The sequence below is a fragment of the Mus caroli genome, chromosome 19 (genome assembly GCF_900094665.2).
Source record: "Mus caroli chromosome 19, CAROLI_EIJ_v1.1, whole genome shotgun sequence".
Classification (NCBI taxonomy): Eukaryota; Metazoa; Chordata; class Mammalia; order Rodentia; family Muridae; genus Mus; species Mus caroli.
In genome coordinates, this window is record NC_034588.1 from 6,074,650 (window position 1) to 6,096,107 (window position 21,458).

The 21,458-nt window shown below is 45.8% G+C and overlaps 3 protein-coding genes and 1 non-coding gene across 5 annotated transcripts; 2 read left to right on the forward strand and 2 right to left on the reverse strand.

Annotated features, from left to right (window-relative positions):
• The first annotated feature begins 2,372 nt into the window (after positions 1–2,372).
• On the forward strand, positions 2,373–6,330 carry Ubxn1 (UBX domain protein 1). The gene is made up of 10 exons (XM_021151801.2): positions 2,373–2,409; positions 2,495–2,580; positions 2,683–2,736; positions 2,832–2,938; positions 3,042–3,111; positions 4,184–4,375; positions 4,456–4,507; positions 4,803–4,919; positions 5,822–6,014; positions 6,188–6,330. The coding sequence occupies exons 2-10, from the start codon at positions 2,522–2,524 to the stop codon at positions 6,235–6,237; spliced, it is 894 nt and encodes a 297-aa protein (XP_021007460.1). The 5' UTR covers positions 2,373–2,409; positions 2,495–2,521; the 3' UTR covers positions 6,238–6,330.
• Positions 6,331–11,035: 4,705 nt separating this feature from the next.
• Positions 11,036–11,932, reverse strand: LOC110285840 (ubiquinol-cytochrome-c reductase complex assembly factor 3). The gene is made up of 2 exons (XM_021152285.1): positions 11,705–11,932; positions 11,036–11,615 (listed from the first exon to the last, which is right to left on the reverse strand). The coding sequence occupies exons 1-2, from the start codon at positions 11,888–11,890 to the stop codon at positions 11,466–11,468; spliced, it is 336 nt and encodes a 111-aa protein (XP_021007944.1). The 5' UTR covers positions 11,891–11,932; the 3' UTR covers positions 11,036–11,465.
• Positions 11,933–15,241: 3,309 nt separating this feature from the next.
• Positions 15,242–20,944, forward strand: Lbhd1 (LBH domain containing 1). Of its 2 annotated transcripts, XM_021152448.2 has the most exons (4): positions 15,242–15,391; positions 15,468–15,630; positions 18,188–18,406; positions 20,606–20,944. In XM_021152448.2, exons 1-4 carry the CDS (start codon positions 15,242–15,244, stop codon positions 20,842–20,844), a joined length of 771 nt encoding a protein of 256 aa, XP_021008107.1. In that variant the 3' UTR covers positions 20,845–20,944. The 2 variants fall into 2 exon arrangements, 1 of the variants encoding a protein (XP_021008107.1); XR_003835552.1 differs by lacking the exons at positions 15,242–15,391; positions 15,468–15,630; positions 18,188–18,406 and adding an exon at positions 20,356–20,446 and having other exon boundaries at positions 20,606–20,697.
• LOC115030048 lies at positions 20,019–20,166 on the reverse strand. Its single transcript, XR_003835639.1, has one exon. It is a non-coding gene; the product is annotated as a small nucleolar RNA SNORA57 (small nucleolar RNA).
• Positions 20,945–21,458: the final 514 nt, after the last annotated feature.

The following is a 21,458-nucleotide window of genomic DNA, read 5'->3' on the forward strand; positions in this document are numbered from 1 at the left end:
GGGTAGGGAAGTGGGGGGCGCTATGGGGGACTTTTGGGATAGCATTGGAAATGTAATTGAGGAAAATATGTAATAAAAATATTAAAAATTAAAAAAAAAAAAAGAAAAACCGATGAAGAGAAAAAAAGAGCCATGTAGGCGAGCAAAGCTTGGTAGTCTAAAGAAATGAGAAATGCTATAGAGCTACCTTAGGTGAGGGAAAAGGCAGGACATTTTGGGCAGAGAGCCGGTACTGCAAGCCCAGAGGACCAAGGCCTGTTTTATATCATGTACAGAGTAGCTGGACAAGACATTGCACAGCAACACTAGCACGTACATACTGTCCAGCCAAGTATCACAGTCACTATCACTTATCCTGCTCTCCAACTAAAACCGTGCACCAAGATCCCTTTGGCAATAGATCCCCTTCAACAGTGTGAGCAGGTCCAAGTATGAATTATCTATGGCTCCTGATAAACACTGCTATACACCTTGATTTCAAAAGTTGTTTTGGGAGAGGGGTTGGATGGGAGACAGGGTCTTACTACGTGAATCTGACTCTCCTGGAATTCCCTCTGTAGACCATACTGCCTTGAACTCACAGAGTTCTCACAGGAGATTCAACTGCCTTTGTCTCCCAAGTACTGGGATCAAATGTGTGCACACCACATGCAGCCTTATTTTTCCTTTTAGTTATGATCATATTTATTGATGTATAATGGAAGTGGAGCCTGCATGTCATCCTCGTTGGTGAACGTCAGGGGACAAAAGTACTACGTGGAGAAGTAGGTTCTCCTCTTCCAACAAGAGTTGTAGAGATCCAACTCAGGTGTCTTACCAACTGAACCATCTCAAATGCCTAAGATTTTGGTTTTTGAGGTCTCATAGAGACCAGGGTGTTCTGAAATCAAGATTTAACTTAAGGGCTGGAGAGATGGCTCAGTGGTTAAGAGCACTGGCTGCTCTTCCGAAGGTCCCGAGTTCAAATCCCAGCAACCACATGGTGGCTCGCAAACATATGCAATGAGACCTGATGCCCTCTTCTGGTGTGTCTGAAGACAGCTACAGTGTACTTACATATAATAAATAAATAAATCTTTAAAAAAAAAAGGTTTTAAGATAGCTGGGCAAGCCAGGCGTGGTGATGCACCCCTTTAATCCCAGCACTCGGGAGGCAGAGGCAGGTAGATTTCTGAGTTCGAGGCCAGCCTGGTCTACAACGTGAGTTCCAGGACAGCCAGGGCTACACAGAGAAACCCTGTCTCGAAAAACCAAAAAAAAAAAAAAAAAAAAAAAAAAAAAAAAAAAAAAAAAAAAAAAAAAAAAAAAAAAAAAAAACAAAAAAACAAAAAAAAAAACCCTGTCTCGAAAAACCAAAAAAAAGAAAAAAAGAAAAAGAAAACGATAGCTGGGCAGGATGTTCCAAGCCTTTGATCGCTGCACTCTGGATGGCAGAGGCAGACTGATATTTGAGTTTGAGATCAGTCTCTAAAGCCAGATCGATTTAGAAAATTCCAGAACTGCCAAGGCTTCATAATAACAATGATGATGATGATGAACATAGATTCAAGCATGCTAGGCCAAAGCACCACTAGACCTACTCCCTAGACTCTGATAAATAACTTACTAACAACATATATTAGGAGTTATTCTCGTTCCAATTTCTTTTACATACATCACCGATGGGTGTGGTGGCACACAACTTCAGTCCTGGCACTTGGAAGACTGAGGCAGGCAGATTTTTCTGAGTTTGAGGCCTGTCTGGTCTTGGTGCCAAAAGACAGAAAGAGAAGTAAAAGAGAAAACGGAAAATTAAAAAATGCTAGGAGGTGGTGGCGCCACACTCTGATCCCAGTACTGCGCTCCGGAGGCAGAGGCAAGTGGATCTCTTTGGATTGCAGGCCAGCATGGTCTACAGCGCGAGTTCCTGGACAGCCAGGACTATGCAGAGAAATCCTGTCTCAAAGCACCAAAAGGAAAGAAAGAGAGAGAAAGACAGAAAGAGAGAGAGGGAGAGAGAGATAAACTTTTATTGTTTATCATGAATGCCCCGACTTAGGTCCGGGGACAACTAACAGGAATCCTATTTCCTCTGTGCTCAACCTCGTGGGTCTTAGGAATCGAACTCACATGATTAGGCTTGAAGGCAGGTGCTTTTACCCGCCGATCCATAGCCAGGCCCTCTTTTAGAATCCTAAAACCCTGCAAACCGGCTCAAGCCTGTCTGGAGCTTCTTCCCCGTGGGTGAGTCTCTTTCCGGTCAGTTGTCCGTCCTCAGAAGTCCCCGCCCACCAGAAAGGACATTTCTGGCTCTCCTCGGCACCCGTCCACCGTGCCTCCACGTGACACAAACAGACCGGGCACTTCCGCTTCCCCTCCGCTCTCCCCACTCACTGTCTACTCCCCCCTCGTCCCTGGGTCTCCCGCCCCGTGAGTTAGCGAGCGCCGGGAGGGCGGCGTCGCGGGCGGAGTCGCCCCGGGCTGACCCTTGCGGTCTTCCTTCTGGTCCCCGCAGGTCCCCGCGGAGGCGGAGGCGGGCGCCATGGCGGAGCTGACGGCTCTGGAGAGCCTCATCGAGATGGGCTTTCCTAGGGGACGCGCGTAAGGGAGCCTCCCCCTAGCCGGTGGTGGGAGGCCGCGGGCCTGACCGGCCTGACTGTCACCATGGCTGGTGGGTGCTATTCACGGTGTTTCTGCCCCCAGGGAGAAGGCTCTGGCCCTCACAGGGAACCAGGGCATCGAGGCTGCGATGGATTGGTGAGCGGGCGACCCGCACGGGTGGCGGGAGTTTGGGAGCCACTGGGCAAGGCGGCCTCCAGGCTAACCAACCCCTGCCGACTTTCTCCGCGCAGGCTGATGGAGCATGAAGACGACCCCGATGTGGATGAGCCTCTAGAGACTCCCCTCAGCCATGTCCTGGGACGAGAACCCACGCCCTCAGAGCAAGTTGGCCCTGAAGGTCCTGACTGGGAGACATCTTGTGATTCTAGAGACCTTGTAAGGGCTCCGAGAAAACCAGAATGATCTTATTATAAATACTAATTCTGGTTGCTTGTTTGCAGGCTCTGGGTCTGCTGCTGGAGAAAGCAGACCCATTTTGACTGAAGAGGAGAGACAAGAACAGACCAAGAGGTGAATGGCAAGTTCAGTGTGTGTGTGTGTTTTGTTTGGAGTCTGCCTAACTCTTGCCCAGGCTGAACTCCGGATCCTCCCGCCTCCGCCTCCTTAGTGCTGAGATTACAGGCCTTCACTGTGCCTTGCATTATTTTTTTGAGACGCAGTCTAGCAGTGTACCTCAGGCTGCGCTGGAACCCCGTATGCGGCCTAGGCTAAATTCAAAGCCACATTCTTCTAGTGCTGGGATTACAGGCCAGGGCCACCATAGCTAGCCCATTGACACACTTTCCCAATGGTCATGGGTCATCTTCCTTCCTCTCAAATACAAACAAGTCTGATCATAGAACCTGATCTTTCCGGTTTTGAGGGTGTGCTGCAAGTCACCAGGAAACATCTCATGTAGCTCTGTAGCTCTGTACTGGTCTCAAACTCCTGTTTGACTGCAGATTCCTCTGAAATCCCAACTCTCTTGCCTCTCCTTTGCAAATGCAGGGATTATAGATATGCATCACTATGCCCTTTCTTTAAAAACAAAACCAACAACAAGAAAAACCCACAGGGCTCTATGCATGATGTATTATGCTCTACCTTTGAGCTACACTTTTTTTTTTTTTTTTTTTTGTTTTTTTTTTTTTTTTTTTTTTTTTTTTTTTTTTTTTCAAGCCAAGAGTCTCTATCCCTGGCTGTCCTGGAACTGGCTCTGTAGACTGGGCTGGCCTCAAACTCAAGAGATTTACCTGTCTCTGCCTTCTGAACGCTGAGATTAAAGGCATACACTGCCACCACCTAGCTTGTCCTCTTTGGTTTTTCAAGACAGGGTTTCTCTGTATAGTCCCGGCTGTCCTAGAACTCACTTTGTAGACCAGGCCTCGAACTCAGAAATCCGCCTGTCTCTGCTTCCCGAATGCTGGGATTAAAGGCGCATGGCACCACTTCCGGCCCTGCTTGTCCTCTTTATATTACTGTTTTGGTTTTGTTTCCTTTCCTCTGTCTTGAAGCCTGTATTCCCTTATTTTGTTAATTTCTCTGTCTAAACTCAGCTTCCCACTCCATGTCCAACTTTACCTCTTTCTTCTCTGCAAAACAGAATGTTGGAACTTGTGGCACAAAAGCAGCGGGAACGTGAAGAAAGAGAGGAGCGAGAAGCTTTAGAACGAGAAAAGCAGCGGAGGAGACAAGGGCAAGAGCTATCAGTTGCACGACAGAAACTGCAGGAAGACGAGATGCGCCGGGCTGCCGAGGAGCGCAGGAGGGAAAAGGCTGAAGAGTTAGCTGCCAGGTCTGAAGTTGCTAATTGGGAAAGAAATGAAGACTTGCCTTGTCCGTGTCTGACCTATTTTCTTCCTGTCTGTATTCTAGACAAAGGGTTCGAGAAAAAATTGAAAGGGACAAAGCAGAGAGAGCCAAGAAGGTGGGTGATTAGAAAGTCTGGGTGTAGTGGAGTACGTGGGTTAATTCCCTTTCCATTGTCAAAAAAAAAAAAGCGTGTGCTTAGCATGATTTTTTTTGAGGCAATTTTACTCTAGCCCAGACTAGTGTCAGACTCATAGCACTCTCCTGCCTCAGCCTTTCAAGTACTCTAACTAAAAGCTGTGAGCTGCCAAACGTGTGTGTGTGTGTGTTTGGCCCATGTACTGGAGGTTGACCCTTTATACATGCTAGACTAGTGTGCTCCCCCTGAGCTAGTGTTCCATTTTGTCTTTCAGTATGGTGGTAGTGTGGGTTCTCGGTCATCCCCACCAGCAACAGACCCAGGTCCTGTTCCTTCTTCTCCCAGCCAGGAGCCCCCTACTAAGCGGGAGTATGACCAGTGTCGCATACAGGTACTGTTTTCAAGTGACCGTCTTGCTTCTGGAATCCTATGTTGGCTTATAAAGTGCCCAGCCCAGAGCTGTTGACGCTTAAGTCCCCTTTGCCAAATCTTTCCCTTCTTTGTACATGACTTTTGAAATCCTATCTCCTCTACTCTTTGGAAAGGTCAAATTTCACCTGCCCATCTTATTTAAATCCTTACTTCATCCTTACTAAGCAGTTTTAGATTCATTACACAGCTATTTTCATAATATGGTACTCACAGTGATTTTTAAAAGTAATTCCATTTTGTCTTGTGAGGTGTCGAATCCGTTACCATCACCTGCTGAGGTGGAGCATGAGTGGTTGCTCATCAGGTCCTTTAAATAGTATTTGTCCTGGTTCAGATGCTCCAAGGGAAGCAGAGCCAGCTCTCGTACCTCCTCTCCTTTCTTGGGTATTTCAGACAGGGTTTCACTACGTAGACTAGGCTGGTCTTGACTTTGGAGCTATCCCTGCCCTCTGCCTGAATGCTAGGATTACAGGCATGTGCCACCACTCTGCACTATTTTATTCTTGGGCCTGGGTCCTGCTACACAGTCCTACTGGCCTGGAGTTCACTATGAAGATCAAGCTGACCTCTAGCTTCTGGTGATCTTCCTGTTTCTTCTGTGTGCTGTGACTATAGGCATTGCCATTATCTGGCCTCACCCTGCTTAGTCATAGTTCTGTTTTAAGACAGGGGCTTGTGTACCTGATGCCAGCCTTGAATTTGTTCTTCCAGCCCTGAAGCTCTGTGTAAACCAGGCTCATCTTGAGAAATCTGCCTGTGCTGTTAACCCTAAGTGCTGAGACTTTAGGCATAAGCCACCCCATACTTCGTCCTCACTCAGTTTCAGTGCTCATAGTACTGCATCTCTCTCTTGCCTTTTAGGTTAGGCTGCCTGATGGGACTTCACTGACCCAGACTTTCCGGGCCCGGGAACAGCTGGCAGCTGTGAGGCTCTACGTGGAGCTTCACCGTGGGGAAGAGCCTGGACAGGACCAGGATCCTGTGCAGTTGCTCAGTGGCTTTCCCAGACGGGCTTTCTCAGAGGCTGATATGGAACGGCCTCTGCAGGAACTGGGTATGTTATGTGAGACCAGGAGTCAGCGCTTAAAGGAATGAGGGGCAGTTGGGGTGGATAGGGATGGGTAGTCAGTTGGGATAGAAGGGGTTTAATGGATAAAGTATGAGTCCAGAAATTTGAAGGCCCAAAACCTAAGTATCCTTGTAATTCAAACTCTTTTCCATCTTTAGGACTCGTGCCTTCTGCTGTCCTCATTGTGGCCAAGAAGTGTCCCAGCTGAGGGTTCTCCATCCCACCATCTCTTTCTAACCTCTTCATCTTTGATAAAGCACTGACATTTCCTTCCTAATAAATAGACCCTTTGAGTTCTGTATATGCCTGGCTCCTTCCAGAACTGCCTTTCTGAGAAGAGCAATATGAGAAGATGAAGGGAGGGCAGTTAAAGTAGGACCCCTTTCTCATTTTCAATTTGCAGTAGGTTTGTCTAGGATTGACTAGCTGCTTAGTAGTGGGGGTATTTATATGGCACCTGTTATTCATAAGCATGTATAGGCACTCGAATTAAAAAAAAAATCTTAAAAGGTGTTTTGAGGGGCTGGAGAGATTGGCTCAGTGCTTAAGAGCTCTATTTTTTTTTTTTAAGATTTATTTATTTATTATATATAAGTACACTGTAGCTGTCTTCAGACACTCCAGAAAAGGGCATCAGATCTGTTGCGGATGGTTGTGAGCCACCATGTGGTTGCTGGGATTTGAACTAAGGGCCTTCAGCAGAGCAGTCAGTGCTCTTACCCACTGAGCCATCTCGCCAGCCCAAGAGCTCTATTCTTGAGGAGGACCTGAGGTCAATTCTCTATACTCACATGATGGCTCATAACCATTTGTAACTCCAGTTCCAGAAGTTGACACCTGACTTTCATGGGTACATGGTACACATATATACATGCAGGCAAAACACAAATGCATCTTCTAAAAAAGTTTTAAGCCAGGTGTGGTGGCGCACACCTTTAATCCCAGCACTCGGGAGGCAGAGGCAGGTGGATTTCTGAGTTCAAGGCCAGCCTGGTCTACAAAGTGAGCTCCAGGACAGCCAGGGCTTCACAGAGAAACCCTGTCTCGAAAAACCAAAAAAAAAAAAAAAAATTTTTTTTAAGCTGGGTGTGGTGGTGCGCACCTTTACTCTCAGCACTCAGGAGGCAGAGGCAGGTAGGTTTCTTCATTTTCAGGCTAGCCTGGTCTACAGAGTGAGTTCCAGGACAGCCAAGGATACAGAGAGATCCTGGCTTGCATACATACCATCCTTTTGCAGTGTTGAGGATTGAACCCAGGGCTTGATGCTTGTTGAGAAAGCACTTAGCTGTATCCCAGGTTACTTTTTCAGGTAGGGTCTCAACTGTATTTCTCAGGCTGGCCTTGAACTTCTGTTTCTGCCTTGGCCTGCTGGGATTCCAGGTCCTATAGTCAAAAGTGCTTCATGTGTATATATTTTGTCTTTTTTTTTTTTTTCCCAGAGCTGAGGACCGAACCCAGGGCCTTGCGCTTGCTAGGCAAGCGCTCTACCAGTGAGCTAAATCTCCAACCCCCCCCTTTTTTTAATTCGTCTTTTTTTTTTTTTTTTAATTAAGATATAAAGACTATTGTGGTCAAGCTTAATATTATTTTAGATCAGACCGGCACATTACAGGGCGTGGTCCAATCTGACATTGGTCACAAATATAAGAACCTTTACACCCACTTGGGAAGCCTAGGTTGGGTGTTTTTGTTTTGTTGAGAAAGGACCTCTCTGTAGTCATCCCTGTCTCCTCCTGAGAGCTGGGATTAAAGGTGTGTGTCTCCCTGCCCTGCTTGGCTCAAGACCTTATCTGCCAGATTTATGGTGTGTTTTCCACTGCCCTAGTGTCTTTGTCAAATCTCTGCTGACTTGTCCTTATTCCTGGGTGCAGAGAAAAGGCCACAATTCATAAGAGGCCATTAATAACACCTGTGTAAAGAAAGTAAATAGGGCTGGTGAGATGGCTCAGTGGGTAAGAGCACCCGACTGCTTTTCCGAAGGTCCGAAGTTCAAATCCCAGCAACCACATGGTGGCTCACAGCCATCCGTAATGAGATCTGACTCCCTCTTTTGGAGTGTCTGAAGACAGCTACAGTGTACTTACATATAATAAAAATAAATAAATTAAAAAAAAAAAGTAAATAAATAGGCCAGGCTGTGGTGGTGCATGCCTTTAATCCTGGCACACAGCAGAGGCAGGCCGAGCAAGGCTACACAGAGACCTTGCCTTAAACACATACACGGGTAAATATAAGTTGACACTAGCAGCTAGAACAAACTCTGGTGTTCACTTCTGGGTTTGCTCCACAGAAACATTAAGTGTTATGAGACAGACAAATGTATCCCAAACTGACTTTGGACCTGCTATGCAGCCATATACTTTTTGAACTTTTGATTTCCCCCACCCCTGGTTTTCCCAGACTGGGACTCAATGTATAGCCCTGGCTGTCCTGGAACGTTCTGTGGAGACTAGGCCTCTGTCTCCCAAGTGTGTACTACCATGTTGGACCCTGCTTGTGGTCTGCTGCTGCTTCTATTTCCCCAGTGCTGGCATTACCAGCATACCATTCCTAAATTATGGGGAATCAGACTTGCAATTTTATGTATGATAGCTGAGTATTCAAGCAGGTGAGTCCTATCTCTAGCCACAAACATATTTTCAGCTGCTACTGTTTGAAAATTACAAGTTATAGAATACAAAAATGAAGCTAGTAGTAGCGCAAGCCTGTAATCCTACCTAGCATTTGAGAGGCTGAGATCAGATGACTGCTTCAAGTTTAAAGCCAGCCTGGGCTACACAGACACACAAACCTTCAATGAAAAATGTGTTATATACATAAATCCATACACACACACATATATGTATATGGTGTAGAGGTGGGGCTCATCGATGGGTAATGTTTTTCTTTTGTTTCGTGTTTTTGTGTTTCTAGACAGGGTTTCTCTGTATAGCTCTGGCTGTCCTGGAACTCACTCTGTAGACCAGGCTGGCCTTGAACTCAGAAATCCGCCTGCCTCTGCCTCCTGAGTGCTGGGATTAAAGGCATGTGCCACCACGCCCAGTTGATGGGTAATGTTTAATAGCATAACCAAGGTGCTGGGGCTTAATCCTCAGTAACAAACCAAAAAAAGATTTGTGACATGGTTAATCCCTGTAGTTCTAGCTGCTATGACTTGCTTGCTTGGCTTTTGTGCCACCAGGCCTGCTTCAGTGGTTTGTGCTCTTAGTGACATTTCCAAAATATATTTTAACTGGATTCAGACACTGACAGCATAATACTATAGTGAAAACCTGGGAGATGAGGACCCCTTTGTTTGTTTGTTTATGGCTATGCCTGTGGAGGTCAGATCTCTCCATCCACCATATGGCTTCCAGGGACTGGATTTAGGATTTAGGTCTTCAGGCTTAGCTTAAGATGTTTTTACCTATAGCCATTCAACAGCCCATCACTTTACCCCACAGTCATTCACAGCTGTGGTAGGATCTCCACTCTAATCTAGGACAGCCTGAGATATACTTTATAGCTTTGAACATGTTAAAATTCTGACTCAGACTCCAAGTGCTGAGACTGAGGCAGAAGCTACCATGTACTGCTCCATCTTTCAGCTGTCTTTTTTTCTTACCCATTTTGAGATAGTTTCTTTCTGTTTGTTTTTTGAAACAGGGTTTCACTGTGTAATCTTAGCTGTCATGGAACTCCTCCCTTAGTACACCAGCTGGCCTTGAGCTCAGATATCTGCCTGCCTCTGCCTCCTGAGGCCCCCCTGGCGAGTTATGACCTTTAATCGACAGAATGAGACCTTGGTTTGTTCTTCAGAGGGGGTTTCACTCCCCTGGCAGGTCTGGAATGTCTGTGTAGACCGAGCTGGCCTCTTATAGATACCTGCCTGCTTGCTTCTGTCTCCCAAGTGCTGGGGCTAAAGATGTGCAATATCCATACTCAACTCAAAGAGGGTTTTTGTTTTGTTTTTTTCCTGAGACAGGGTTTCTCTCTGTAGAGCTGGCTGTCCTGGAACTCACTCTGTAGACCAGGGTGGCCTCAACTCAGAAATCTGCCTCTGTCTCCCAAGTGCTGGGATTAAACGTGTGCACCACCCACCTAACTCAAAGAGGTTTTGTATCATGTAGTTGTATTTATTTTCCTTTTGAGGTTGTCTGTCTGTATAGGAGCCCAGCCTTGTCTTGAACTTGCTATCTTTTTTTTTTTTCCTGCTATTTTTTTGAGATAGGGTTTCTCTGTGTATCCTTGACTGTCCTGGAACTCTGCTCTGTAGACCAGGCTGGCCTTGAACTCACAGACATCCACTTGCCTATGCCAGTGGTGAGTGCTGAGATTAAAGGCTAGAGTGAAAGGAGTGTGCTACCACCACCAGGCTAAAATTACTATCTTTCTTTCTTTCTTTCTTTCTTTCTTTCTTTCTTTCTTTCTTTCTTTCTTTATTTAATTATATGTAAGTACACTGTAGCTGTCCTCAGACACTCCAGAAGAGGGAGTCAGATCTCAGATGGTTGTGAACCACCATGTGGTTGCTGGGACCTGAACTCCAGACCTTCGGAAGAGCAGTCGGGTGCTCTCACCCATTGAGCCATCTCGCCAGCCCCTAAAATTACTATCTTCTTACCTCACCTCCCTGAGTACTGGGATTATAGGTGTGTGTCCGGCTATGTTTGGATTGACATGCAGTTCCAGTAATAGTAAGTCGGATTCTCTTAAGAGGCTTGAACCAAAGTAAATAGTAAAGAGGAAGCATTGCAACAGTCAAACCCTTCTCCAACTTTGCTTAAAGGACAGAAGTCCTGTTGGTATTCACTGCACACCTGATATTCAAGGACTACTCTAATTTGAAGACTGTGGCTTGGAGGTGGGCATGGGATTTCACTCCTTTATCCACAGCACTTGGGAGTGGAGGAAGGATGCTGTCTCAAAGAAGAATTTGTCTAGGTAACATGGCTCAGTGGGTGAAATCGTTTTGCCTACAAGCTGGATAGAGTATATAAATAGAGATGGTCTTTCCAAAGTGTTCTGTGACGTCCGACTTTCATTTTTCATTCACACAACACACATAGAGACATACTAATCCAGACTTTTTCCTAAAGTCTTTTACCCGACAGTTGCAGGAGCAACCTATTTTGAATAGTCAGAAAACTTATTGGACTTAAGAACTCTCAGGGGTAGGATGGCATGCAGCTGCCTAGGTCTTCGGTGCACATTGCGCTGTCTCTAACAGCGATGTCCAGCTGCGAAATCCACTTAATGGATGAACTGCATTTATTAGTTCCGTTGGTTTCACACATCCGACCCTGTCACGTGATGTGCTCTTTAAAGGCGTTCCCCCAACCACAGTTCCCAGTGATTTGGAGAGAGTCCTGGTGTGTCTCCCAAATCCTGACTCCATGTCCGGAGCACCAAGAAAGGAGCCTTACAGGTTCCCGCGACCACAGGCGAGCTCTGGTGTCATGCTGACCTGCCATCCCCGCTAACTGTCCAGTTTCTCCTCCAGGCCACGTTCTCCTTCGTGGCTGCGGCGTCCTTCAGGGTAGCCATCACCAGTTCCGTGGTCCTGACCGCTTCGTCCCTATGCCGCGAGTCCCTTTCCGGCATCTCCTGCGGGCAAGAAGGATGTTTGCATTATGGGCCAAAAGACAGGGGCTCTTCCCACGCACACCCAGCTCGGGGAGTCCGGTTGTTTTTACCTGCAGCATCGACTGCTTCTGTAGTTCTCCTGGGGTCACAAGAGCAAACAGAATAGAACCCACGCCAGCTCCCGCGCCTAGCACTGCAACTGCCACAAGTGCTTTACGAGCCACCTCCATGGCGGATTGCACTACAAACGAGGTGCCGTATGCTTCCTCCCACAGCCTAGAAGGGAGCCATGACATCTCACCGCTCCCTAAGCGGGCTAGAGAGACCTAGGAGAGGGGCGGGGCCTCAAATCATAGAGAAACAGTTGGGCTAGAGAGGGCTAAACACACACTCACACACACACACACACACACACACACACACACACACACACACACGAAAATTATTTTAAAAGTTGGGAGCTGGAGAGATGCCTCAAAGATTAAGAGCACTGGCTGCTCTCCCAAAGGACCTTGGTTCAATTTCCCAGTATCTCACAACTGTCTGAAAATCCAGTTCTGGGAATCTGACACTCTCATACAGACATCCGTGCAAGCAAAACCAATGCACATTAAAAAAAAAAATAATAATATATATATATATATATATACATATATGTATATATATGTGTGTGTATATATATATGTATATATGTGTATATATATGTGTGTGTGTGTATATATATATATATATATAGCGCTAAGCACCATTGCCTTCAAAGAGTGCATGGTTGCTATGGGTATTTCAATTGCCATTTTTTTCTGAGTAGTGATAGTGCATGCCTTAGAAGGCAGAGGCAGGTGAATCACTGAGTTCAGGGCCAGCTTGGTCTACAGAGTTCCAGGACAGCTGGGGCAACACAAAGAAACCCTGTCCGAAAAAATAAACAAAACAAAACAAAACAAAAAAGCATTGCCAGTTTGTTCTCTCTCTCTCTCTCTCTTTCTTTCTTTCTTTCTTTCTTTCTTTCTTTCTTTCTTTCTTTCTTTCTTTCTGATTTATTTACTTGTTTTATGTATATGAACACACTGTAGCTGTCTTCAGACACACCAGAAGAGGGCATCTGATCCTATTATTACAGATGATGTGAGCCACTATGTGGTTGCTGGGAATTGAACTCAGGACTTCTGGAAGAGCAGTTAGGGCTTTTAACCACTGAACCATCTCACCAGCCCGCATTGCCAGTTTTCAACCCTTGGAAGTTTCAAATTAATAAAGGACTGTTCAGCTACTGTTTTAAGTATACAATGTAATATAACAGCTAACATCTGAAATCTCAGTACTTAAGGAAAGTGAATCTGGAAAATTCTGATTTGGAGGCCAATCAAGTCTTCATTGGAAGACTTTGTTTCAAAACAAAGCATATAGGGGTTAGGACAAACAATTCAAAGCCATGTGTACAGAATAGGGAACAGATTTTTGTTTTTCTCTTCAGAGTATTGGACAAGCTTGGTCCGACCATACATATATGTGTGTGTGTGTGTGTGTGTGTGTGTGTGTGTGTATTTACTTAATATGGTCCCCTCTTTTTTTTTTTGTTTTTTTGTTTTTTTGTTTTTTTGTTTTTTTGAGACAGGGTTTCTCTGTGTAGCCCTGGCTGTCCTGGAACTCACTCTGTAGACCAGGCTGGCCTCGAACTCAGAAATCCGCCTGTCTCTGCCTCCCGAGTGCTGGGATTAAAGGCGTGCGCCACCAACGCCCGGCCCCTCTTTTTATTTTAAGAGCTTGTAGGGGGGCTGGTGAGATGGCTCAGCAGGTAAAGCACTGACTGCTCTTCCAAAGGTCCTGAGTTCAAATCCCAGCAACCACATGGTGGCTCACAACCATCCACAGTGAGATCGATGCCCTCTTCTGTTGTGTCTGAGGACAGCTACAGTGTACTTACATATAACAATAAATAGAATCATTTAATAAAAATAAAAAAAAAGAGCTTGTAGGATTTCACTTTGTAGTCCTGATTGCCCTAGATCTTTCTAAGTAGACCAGGCTAGCATTGAGGTCTCAGAGTTTTGCCTGCCTGTTCTTCTAGAGAGCTGGAGTTTAAGGCTTATGCTACCAAACCTGGCTCCTCTTCATCATCGTTGTCATTGTCATTGTAAACAGGTTCTTAGCTCTCTTCACTGGTTTTGAGCATGCTCTGTAGTCTAAGAAACCTTGTATTTACAACCTCCTGCCTTAACTCCCCCCCACCCCCTCTTTTGAGACAGGGTTTCAAAGTTTTTCTGTGTAGCTCTGGCTGTCCTGGAATTCACTTTGTTGACCAGGTTGGCCTCAGACTCAGAGATCTGCCCAACTCTACTTCTCTAGTGCTACAATTGAAGGTTAGTATCACCAACACCTGACTGATATGTAGAATATTTTAAAGAATTCATCTGGTATGCAGATATACAGGGTAGTAGTGGGATTAATTACCTTTAATCCCAGCACTTGGGAGGCAGAGGCAGGCAGATTTCTGAGTTTGAGCTCAGCCTGGTCTACAGAGTGAGTTCCTGGACAGCCAAAGCTATACAGAGAAACACTGTCTAAAAACAAACAAACAAACAAACAAACAAAAATCAAAACCAAAACAAAAACCTACAACCAAACAACAATAACAACGACTATCACCAAGCAAACAATGAGTTCTTGGCAGACTAGGGGAGGAGGCTCAGTGGTTAAGAGCACTGACTGCGTACCAAGAGGGTCCAGTTTGATTCCATCACCTTCATGGTGTTCACAACCATCTTTGACTCCTGCCCTAAGAAATCCAGTGTCTTTTTCTGGTCTCCATGGCAGAAGATATACTTGCAGGCAAAACACCTGTACTCATAAAAATAAATACCTTTAAAGTAATAAAAAGGATCCCTGGCAAATAGCAAAAGCCACATAAATATTCATTAAATAACACACAAATGGACCCAGAAATAGAAAGATGGCTCAGCTGTTGAGAGTTCTAGCTGCTCTTCCAGAACATCTGGGTTCTGCAATTCTCAGCACCCACATGCGGGTTCTGTAACTCAGGCCTAGAACTTCTGATACCTCATACAGATATTATTCAGGGAAAACACTAATAGACATTACATATATTTAAGACAACAACAAGCCAAGCGTGGTGGCGCACGCCTTTAATCCCAGCATTCAGGGAGGCAGAGGCAGGCAGATTTCTGAGTTCGAGGCCAGCCTGTTCTACAAAGTGAGTTCCAGGACAGCCATGGCTATACAGAGAAACCCTGTCTTGAAAAACCAAACCAAAACAAACCAAACCAACCCTCCCCCAAAACAACAACAACAACAAAACCAAACCAAGTCCACTTGAGAAAACCAGTAAACGAGGAGTTAGGAAATCCATCATCACCACAGCTCTTTATTTATATAATCCAGATGCCCTCGTCTCCTACCTCGACTGCCATCCCCAGTGTCTCAGGGAGTACACAGAATAAAGCTCTGTCTTTCCTCTTTGGCATCTCCCTCCCATGGAAGGCCCATAATCTCCCAGCATGTCATCATGCTTTCCTCAGCAGTGATTAAGAGGCCCTCTCCAAAGAAGATTAATGCACAGTCTGTGTGGGCACTGGACACAGGGACTTGACCTGGAATCCAACCATCTGCACTTTTACAGAGTTACTATCATGGCCCTTGTGCCAGAGAGTAGCAAGGATGGACCTTGGTCTGGAGATAACCCAGACTCTTCATGGCATCCAGAAAGTCCTCGGTTGGCCAACCCCCTCTCAAAAAACAGAGACGAGACTGGCAGATGTGAAGGTTATCAGGATGTTGAGGTTAGTATTACTATACCATGTCCTGGGACAGGCTCATCTTCGAATTGTGCCCAACACCCCTGCTGTACTTATGCAGGTGTCTCAAAAGCCCCGCCTGCCCTCTATTGTGGTAGAGGCTTCAGAGCGGAGTGAGGGAGACCAGGAAGACCAGCAGTGGCCACATGAGGAGTTGCTGGTGCTCACTGATGGTGAAGAAGAAGATGCAGAAGCTTTCTTCCAGGATCAAAGCGAAGAGCCAGGTGAAAGTGGTGGCCGATCCGTTCAGGCTATTGACGTTTAGATATTTTAGACCCACCATAGATGTCCAGGACTGTTAGAAAGAGGAGGGGTGGTGTGGTTTATGAAGAAGGTGCATAATAGCATGCACAGAACCCTGGGTCCCAATCCTAGAACCACACATGTGTGCGGGTGCGCGCGCGCGCACACACACACACACACACACACACACACACACACACACACACACACTGGATGAGAGAAGCCTAGGCAGCTGATATCGCTGATGAACACTAGTGGACAATTAGGATGTTTTGTGGTTTTTTTTTTTTTTTTTTTTTAAAGAAGTTTCACTATGTAGTTCAAACCGTCCTCAAATTAAAGATCTTCCTGCTTCAGCCTTCCAAACTGTAGGATTACAAGCCTCTAACACCATGCCTGGCTTGCTTGTTTGTTTACACCTTTATTTAAGCACCGGAGAGAGAGCCTAGAGAGATACTGTACTGCTTCACTAGATTTCCAGTCCTTTTAAATTTAATTAATTAATTAATTAGAGACAGGCTCACCTTGTACCTCAGACTGACCTGGAGCTCACTGTGTAGTTCTGGCTGGCCTTGAACTCATGTACTCCTTTTACTTCAGCCGTCGGAGTAGTTGAGATTATTACAAAGCAGAGCTACAGGCTCTACACCCTGCCTGGTTTAGAGGGCCATTCTGATCTTGGAATGAGTGATGTTGCCTTAAAAAAAAAATCTAGCTGAGTGATGATGTCACATGCCTTTTATCCAAAGACTCAAGAGACAGGGATAGGGAGATCTCAGAGTTCGAGGGCAGTCTGGTCTACAGGTCAAGTTCTAGGACAGCTAGGGCCATACAGAGAAACCCTGTCTTGGGAAAAAAAAAATGTTTTTAAACATATGGTGGCTCCCGCCTTTAATCCAGACTCTTTGGAGACAGACAGGCAGATCTGAGGCAGACAAGGCAGATCTGAGGTAGACAAGGCAGATCTGAGGCCAGACTGATCTACATAGTGTGCATGTGACTCCAAACATTAAAAATAGTATTTTTATGTGCTTGTGAGTATGGGTGTGTGTATGTATGTCCGAGGATAATGACTCGTCCTTGTCTGGTGGGAGCTTGTTCTGTCAGTCCACCTTGTGGGATCTGGGCCCTGAACTCCCTGCCAGTGAGTGATCTGACCTGTGGAGCGACACACACTCTCTCTACTGTTTGTGTGCATGGTTTTTGTTTTCCTTTGTACTGTTGAGGATGGAACCCAGGGCTTTAAAGCACTTTTTAAAAATGTGTGTGTGGCTGGGCCACTGGTGGTCCACACTTTTAATCCCAGCACTTCGAGGCAGAGGCAGGATCTGAGTTTCCACACATCGAGGTCCAGAACAACCAGAGCTATGCATTGAGACCCTGTGTTAAACAGGACAATGATGTGGGTCTTAGCAATTAAGCACCCTGATACTTGGCTCACTTGATCTTTTGCTGGCTAAGCCATTTGACCAGCCCCACAAATGAAGGTCTTTTGCATGTTAGGTAATTTATCAGCTCCTGAGCTTCACCTTAATTTGCTTTTGTCCCTTTTTGTTCTGGAGACATGATTTATTATTTATCTTGCATGGCTCAGATCTTGCTGGTGTCTAATAATATTTTAATGGTTCATTACTGGGGAAGGAAGCTGATGTAATTACCCTGTATCTATCTAGAGGTAATTAACATTTGGAGGTGAATGGACGGCTGTATGTTGTTATTAAAAAGTTGTTGGTTTTTGTGTGTGTGTGTGCATTATGCACCAGTCACAATGCTAAAATACTTTTAAGAATTTTCAGAACAACTCAATTAAAGGAGACAATTTCCCTTTATAAATGAGAGAGTAGGGGTAGAGAGACAGCTCAGTAGGTAGTGCTTGGTCTGGAAACATGTGCACTTGAATTCAGATCCCTGTTATCCATATAGACCAGTTGTGCATGACAGCTTACCAGCAATCGCAGTGCACTCTAGAGGTTGAGATCCCTGGAGCAAGCAAACTACCCAGCTAGACTAGCTCAATAGGCAAGCTCTCCATATATCAAGTGAAGGGCAATTGAGGAAGATACCTGATGCCAGTCTCTGGCCTCCTAATACAAATATGCACAAACTACCAACCCCACTTTGGATCTCATAGAAATTTGACTAGTTCCACTGACCCAGTCCTGGATTAAAGGTAGAATATAAAGGTAGAATAAAACTCTTTTGCCTCACACACAAATAATGAGGCTCAGCAGTTCTAAGAGAACTTGCTACCTTTGCAGAGGGGCCTAGATTTGTTTTCTAGAACTCTTGTGGTAGTTCACAAGCATCTGTAGCTCCAGGTCTAGGGGATGAGATTTCTTCTAACATCCTCATGTACCAGACATGCACATGGCAAACATTTATGCACACTAAAACAACTAAATCTTTATCTGGGTCAGGCATGGTAGCCAGCTTGTCCTGTTACGTGCTGAATTAAAGATCAGCCAGGGCTACATGGAGAGACCTCGTCTCAAACCAATTAAAGACACAGTATATCAAGCATATTTACTCTTCTCCCAGGCTGGGCCTGGATCCCACAGGATCCCACATCTCCTTTAAGAACATTTAACCCTGGACTTGGCTGGGGTCAAGAACAAGAAGATGCCTCCTGGATTCCTGAAGATACAGAGGGTCAGGAACCTCCCAATCTCTGTCCTCTTTGGGACCCGACAGGGTCCTGCATCTATAGAACCCGGTTTATGGAGTACCCCCGTTTTCCACCTCTCAGTACTTCTGGGGGTAAGTATTGTTTTTCTCTCTCCAATTTCATCTCCATTATTGTTTTCAAAGCTCTCTGGCTTACTCTAGGCTGCAGGACACACAGTTCACACCAGCACTGCAGTTAAGTTTGAGCCCAGCCAGTGATGATGCCAGTCTCCCCACCCCGGTAACCCAGTATTACCCTCAGGCTCCAGGTTTATGAACCAGGACACAAACTGTGCAAACCAGGAAAACATCCTTAATTACTAGATATTCATACAATGGCAAAATTCCAACTCTATGCTTGACCAACAGAAAACGGAATGGAAACTCTCAGAAATCTTTGAGATTTAACTGAATGTCTTATAAGGGATTAACTTATTTTTTGGTTTTTCGAGACAAGGTTTCTGTATCATCCTGGCTGTACTGAACTCACTCTGTAGACCAGGCTGGCCTCGAACTCAGAAATCTGCCTGTCACTGCCTCCCAAGTGCTGGGATTAAATGTGTGGGCTAAGCCGGGCGTGGTGGTGCACACCTTTAATTCCAGCACTCGGGAGGCAGAGGCAGGCGGATTTCTGAGTTCGAGGCCAGAGCTATAAAGAGAAACCCTGTCTCGAAAAACCAAAAAAAAAAAAAAAAAAAAAAGTGTGGGCTATCCTGGGTGTGGTGGCGCATGCCTTTAAATCCAGCACTCGAGAGGCAGAGGCAGGCAGGCGGATTTCTGAGTTCGAGGCTATCCTGGACAACCAGGGCTACAGAGAAACCCTGTATCGAAAAACCAAAAAAAAAAAAAAAAAAAAAAAAAAAAAAAAAAAAGTGGGCCATCACTGCCCAGTTTAGGGCTTATCTTTTATACCCAGTCCAGCCATTGGATATTACTTTTATTTTTTTTACTTCAAGTAGGGCAGCTGAAAAGGAGGGTCCTTGAATCCTCAAGGAAATCTCCCTTAGCAACAGTTATCCCTGGAGAGCTGCGAGGAACCTAAGAATGCTAGGGCTCCCAGATTCTGCACAAGGAATGGCAATGGCCTCCTTGTATAAGGCTGTTTATGTAGGTTCCAGCACGAGGAGACAAGTCCACTCCACATCCACAGGGCAGGCTTGTGGAGGATTGAGATCCTAGTTTTACTTCCAATATTTTAGTGAGAAAGCTGTGCCTACCACCACAGTTTAAATGCCAGGAAGCTTTAAGGTAAGGGTGCATGCTACCCCTGGTTAGTTCTGCTGATTACACGTGTGCACCATTACGCTAGGCTTTTTACCATAGCAGTCAACTACAGGTTTGACTCCCATGCCTTTAGGATCGCACTTTGTATATTCATAAAGGCTTACATATCCCCGCCACCTGGTCGACATTTAGCTTATTAAGTCCCCCCACAAGATCGACTAGAGATCCTTATAGTCAGTCACCAGCACTCCCAACACGTGCTTTAGGTCCTAAAGATCTGCAGATTACGAGTCGCAGAAAAAAAAGGAAGCGCACACAGGGTCCTTAGGGTTCACAGACTTTTATTGGTTCAATAATAAACAGCAAAGAAAACGTTAACCATTACTCCGGGAGCGTCAATGTCGACCTAAAATAAAATAAAATAAAATGCGTTGAGTAACCCAGAGGGGACTGCGGGACCTTGCTACATTTCTGCACGGTAAAGTGTTCCGGCGTGTGAGGATAGAACCCGCGAACGGAAGGCCGCAAGCACCGAAGACATAACGCCGAGAGGGCCGGAGCCCTTTCTTCTACCTCCGTACATTACGGGGAGCGGGACCGCACGCCCGGTCCCCGCCAAGAAAAGGAGGATCTACAAAGTCAGGCCCAGTTCCCAGTAGTTCCCTCGCATATAAAGACAAAATCAAGACTTACTTGAAAACCACCCTTGAAAAGGCCCCTGCAGCGCGCGGAACAACCTTATATACCCCTGGTGCCCGCCTCCAAGCTGCGATTGGTCCGGAGGCGTCAGAGGGCGGGGTCTTTTGCGTGCGGCGGAACCTGTGAGTGGAGCGGAAGTGCGGCTTCTGGAGTGAGCCTCCGAGTGTAGCCATGGGACCTCCGGGAGGAAAGATCAATCGTCCCCGGACGGTGACTGAACTGTGGGAGTGGGAACTGCGTCTTTGTTTCCCTTTGCTGCCCGGCATTTTCCTCTCTGGAAACAGGCTCTGTTAGGGGCTGGGGTTGTTAGGTGCAGAGGATCCCGGGTGGGTGTGCACAACCTTCCATGCGCATCTTTTTCTTCGGCAGGAGCTGAAGAAGAAGTTGTTCAAGCGCCGCAGGGTATTAAGCAGGGATCGGCGACGGAAGCGCCGGGTGGTCGGGGCTGTGATAGACGAAGGGCTGACTACGAAGCACCACCTCAAGAAGCGGGCGTACGTACAGTATTATCCTCCGGTTGGTCATTCCTACCCACTTCCTACCAGGTTTCAGAGCATCGCAGAGGTCTCCAAATTTCTTGTTCTCTTTCACGTTTATGCAGGAACTAGTTGAGAGTTATGTTAGTTTCCAAACTACTAGCCTCTTATGGTATCATTGCTCACAGGGTTCTGCTGCTATTGTTGATTGTTTTGTTTCGGGTTTTCAAGCAGGGTTTCTCTGTAGCTTTGGCTGTTCTGGAATTTTCTGTGTTGACCAGGCTGGCCTCTAACTAAGAGATCCACTTACCTCTGCCTCCCAAGTTCTGGGATTAAAGTCCTTTACCACCACCACCACCCAGCTGCTCACAGGATTTTTTTGTTTTGTTTTGTTTTTTTGTTTTTTGTTTTTTTGTTTTTTGTTTCGAGACAGGGTTTCTCTGTGTAGCTCTGGCAGTCCTGGAACTCATGCTGTAGACCAGGTTCGCCTTGAACTCAGAACTTACTGACTTAATACTGTTGAGGTACATATTAAAGTCAAACTGTTAAAAAGTCTAAGTGTTAGAGTTCCCTGAGGACACTAGAGCCCATTCAGTAATTTGAACCCAGAGACCTTATAAAACAAAAACTGGGCAATGATGCCCCCTTTTAAATTCCAGTGCCAGGAGACTAAGACAGAAAGGTTGCCTGTTGGCTAGCCTGGTCTACAGAGTGAGACCTTTTCTTTTTTCTTTTTTTTTTTTTTT

Bases quoted from the DNA above. Each gene is read 5' to 3' on its own strand.
- Ubxn1 (XM_021151801.2), top strand. From the start codon at position 2,522: ATGGCGGAGCTGACGGCTCTGGAGAGCCTCATCGAGATGGGCTTTCCT. The intron at 3,112-4,183 runs GTGAATGGCAAG...TCTGCAAAACAG, and splicing joins AGACAAGAACAGACCAAGAG to AATGTTGGAACTTGTGGCAC. The intron at 6,015-6,187 runs GTATGTTATGTG...TTCCATCTTTAG, and splicing joins ACGGCCTCTGCAGGAACTGG to GACTCGTGCCTTCTGCTGTC.
- LOC110285840 (XM_021152285.1), bottom strand. From the start codon at position 11,890: ATGTCATGGCTCCCTTCTAGGCTGTGGGAGGAAGCATACGGCACCTCG. The intron at 11,616-11,704 runs GTAAAAACAACC...TCTTGCCCGCAG, and splicing joins AGAAGCAGTCGATGCTGCAG to GAGATGCCGGAAAGGGACTC.
- Lbhd1 (XM_021152448.2), top strand. From the start codon at position 15,242: ATGGCCCTTGTGCCAGAGAGTAGCAAGGATGGACCTTGGTCTGGAGAT. The intron at 15,392-15,467 runs GTTAGTATTACT...GTACTTATGCAG, and splicing joins AAGGTTATCAGGATGTTGAG to GTGTCTCAAAAGCCCCGCCT. The intron at 18,407-20,605 runs GTAAGTATTGTT...TTTCTTCGGCAG, and splicing joins ACCTCTCAGTACTTCTGGGG to GAGCTGAAGAAGAAGTTGTT.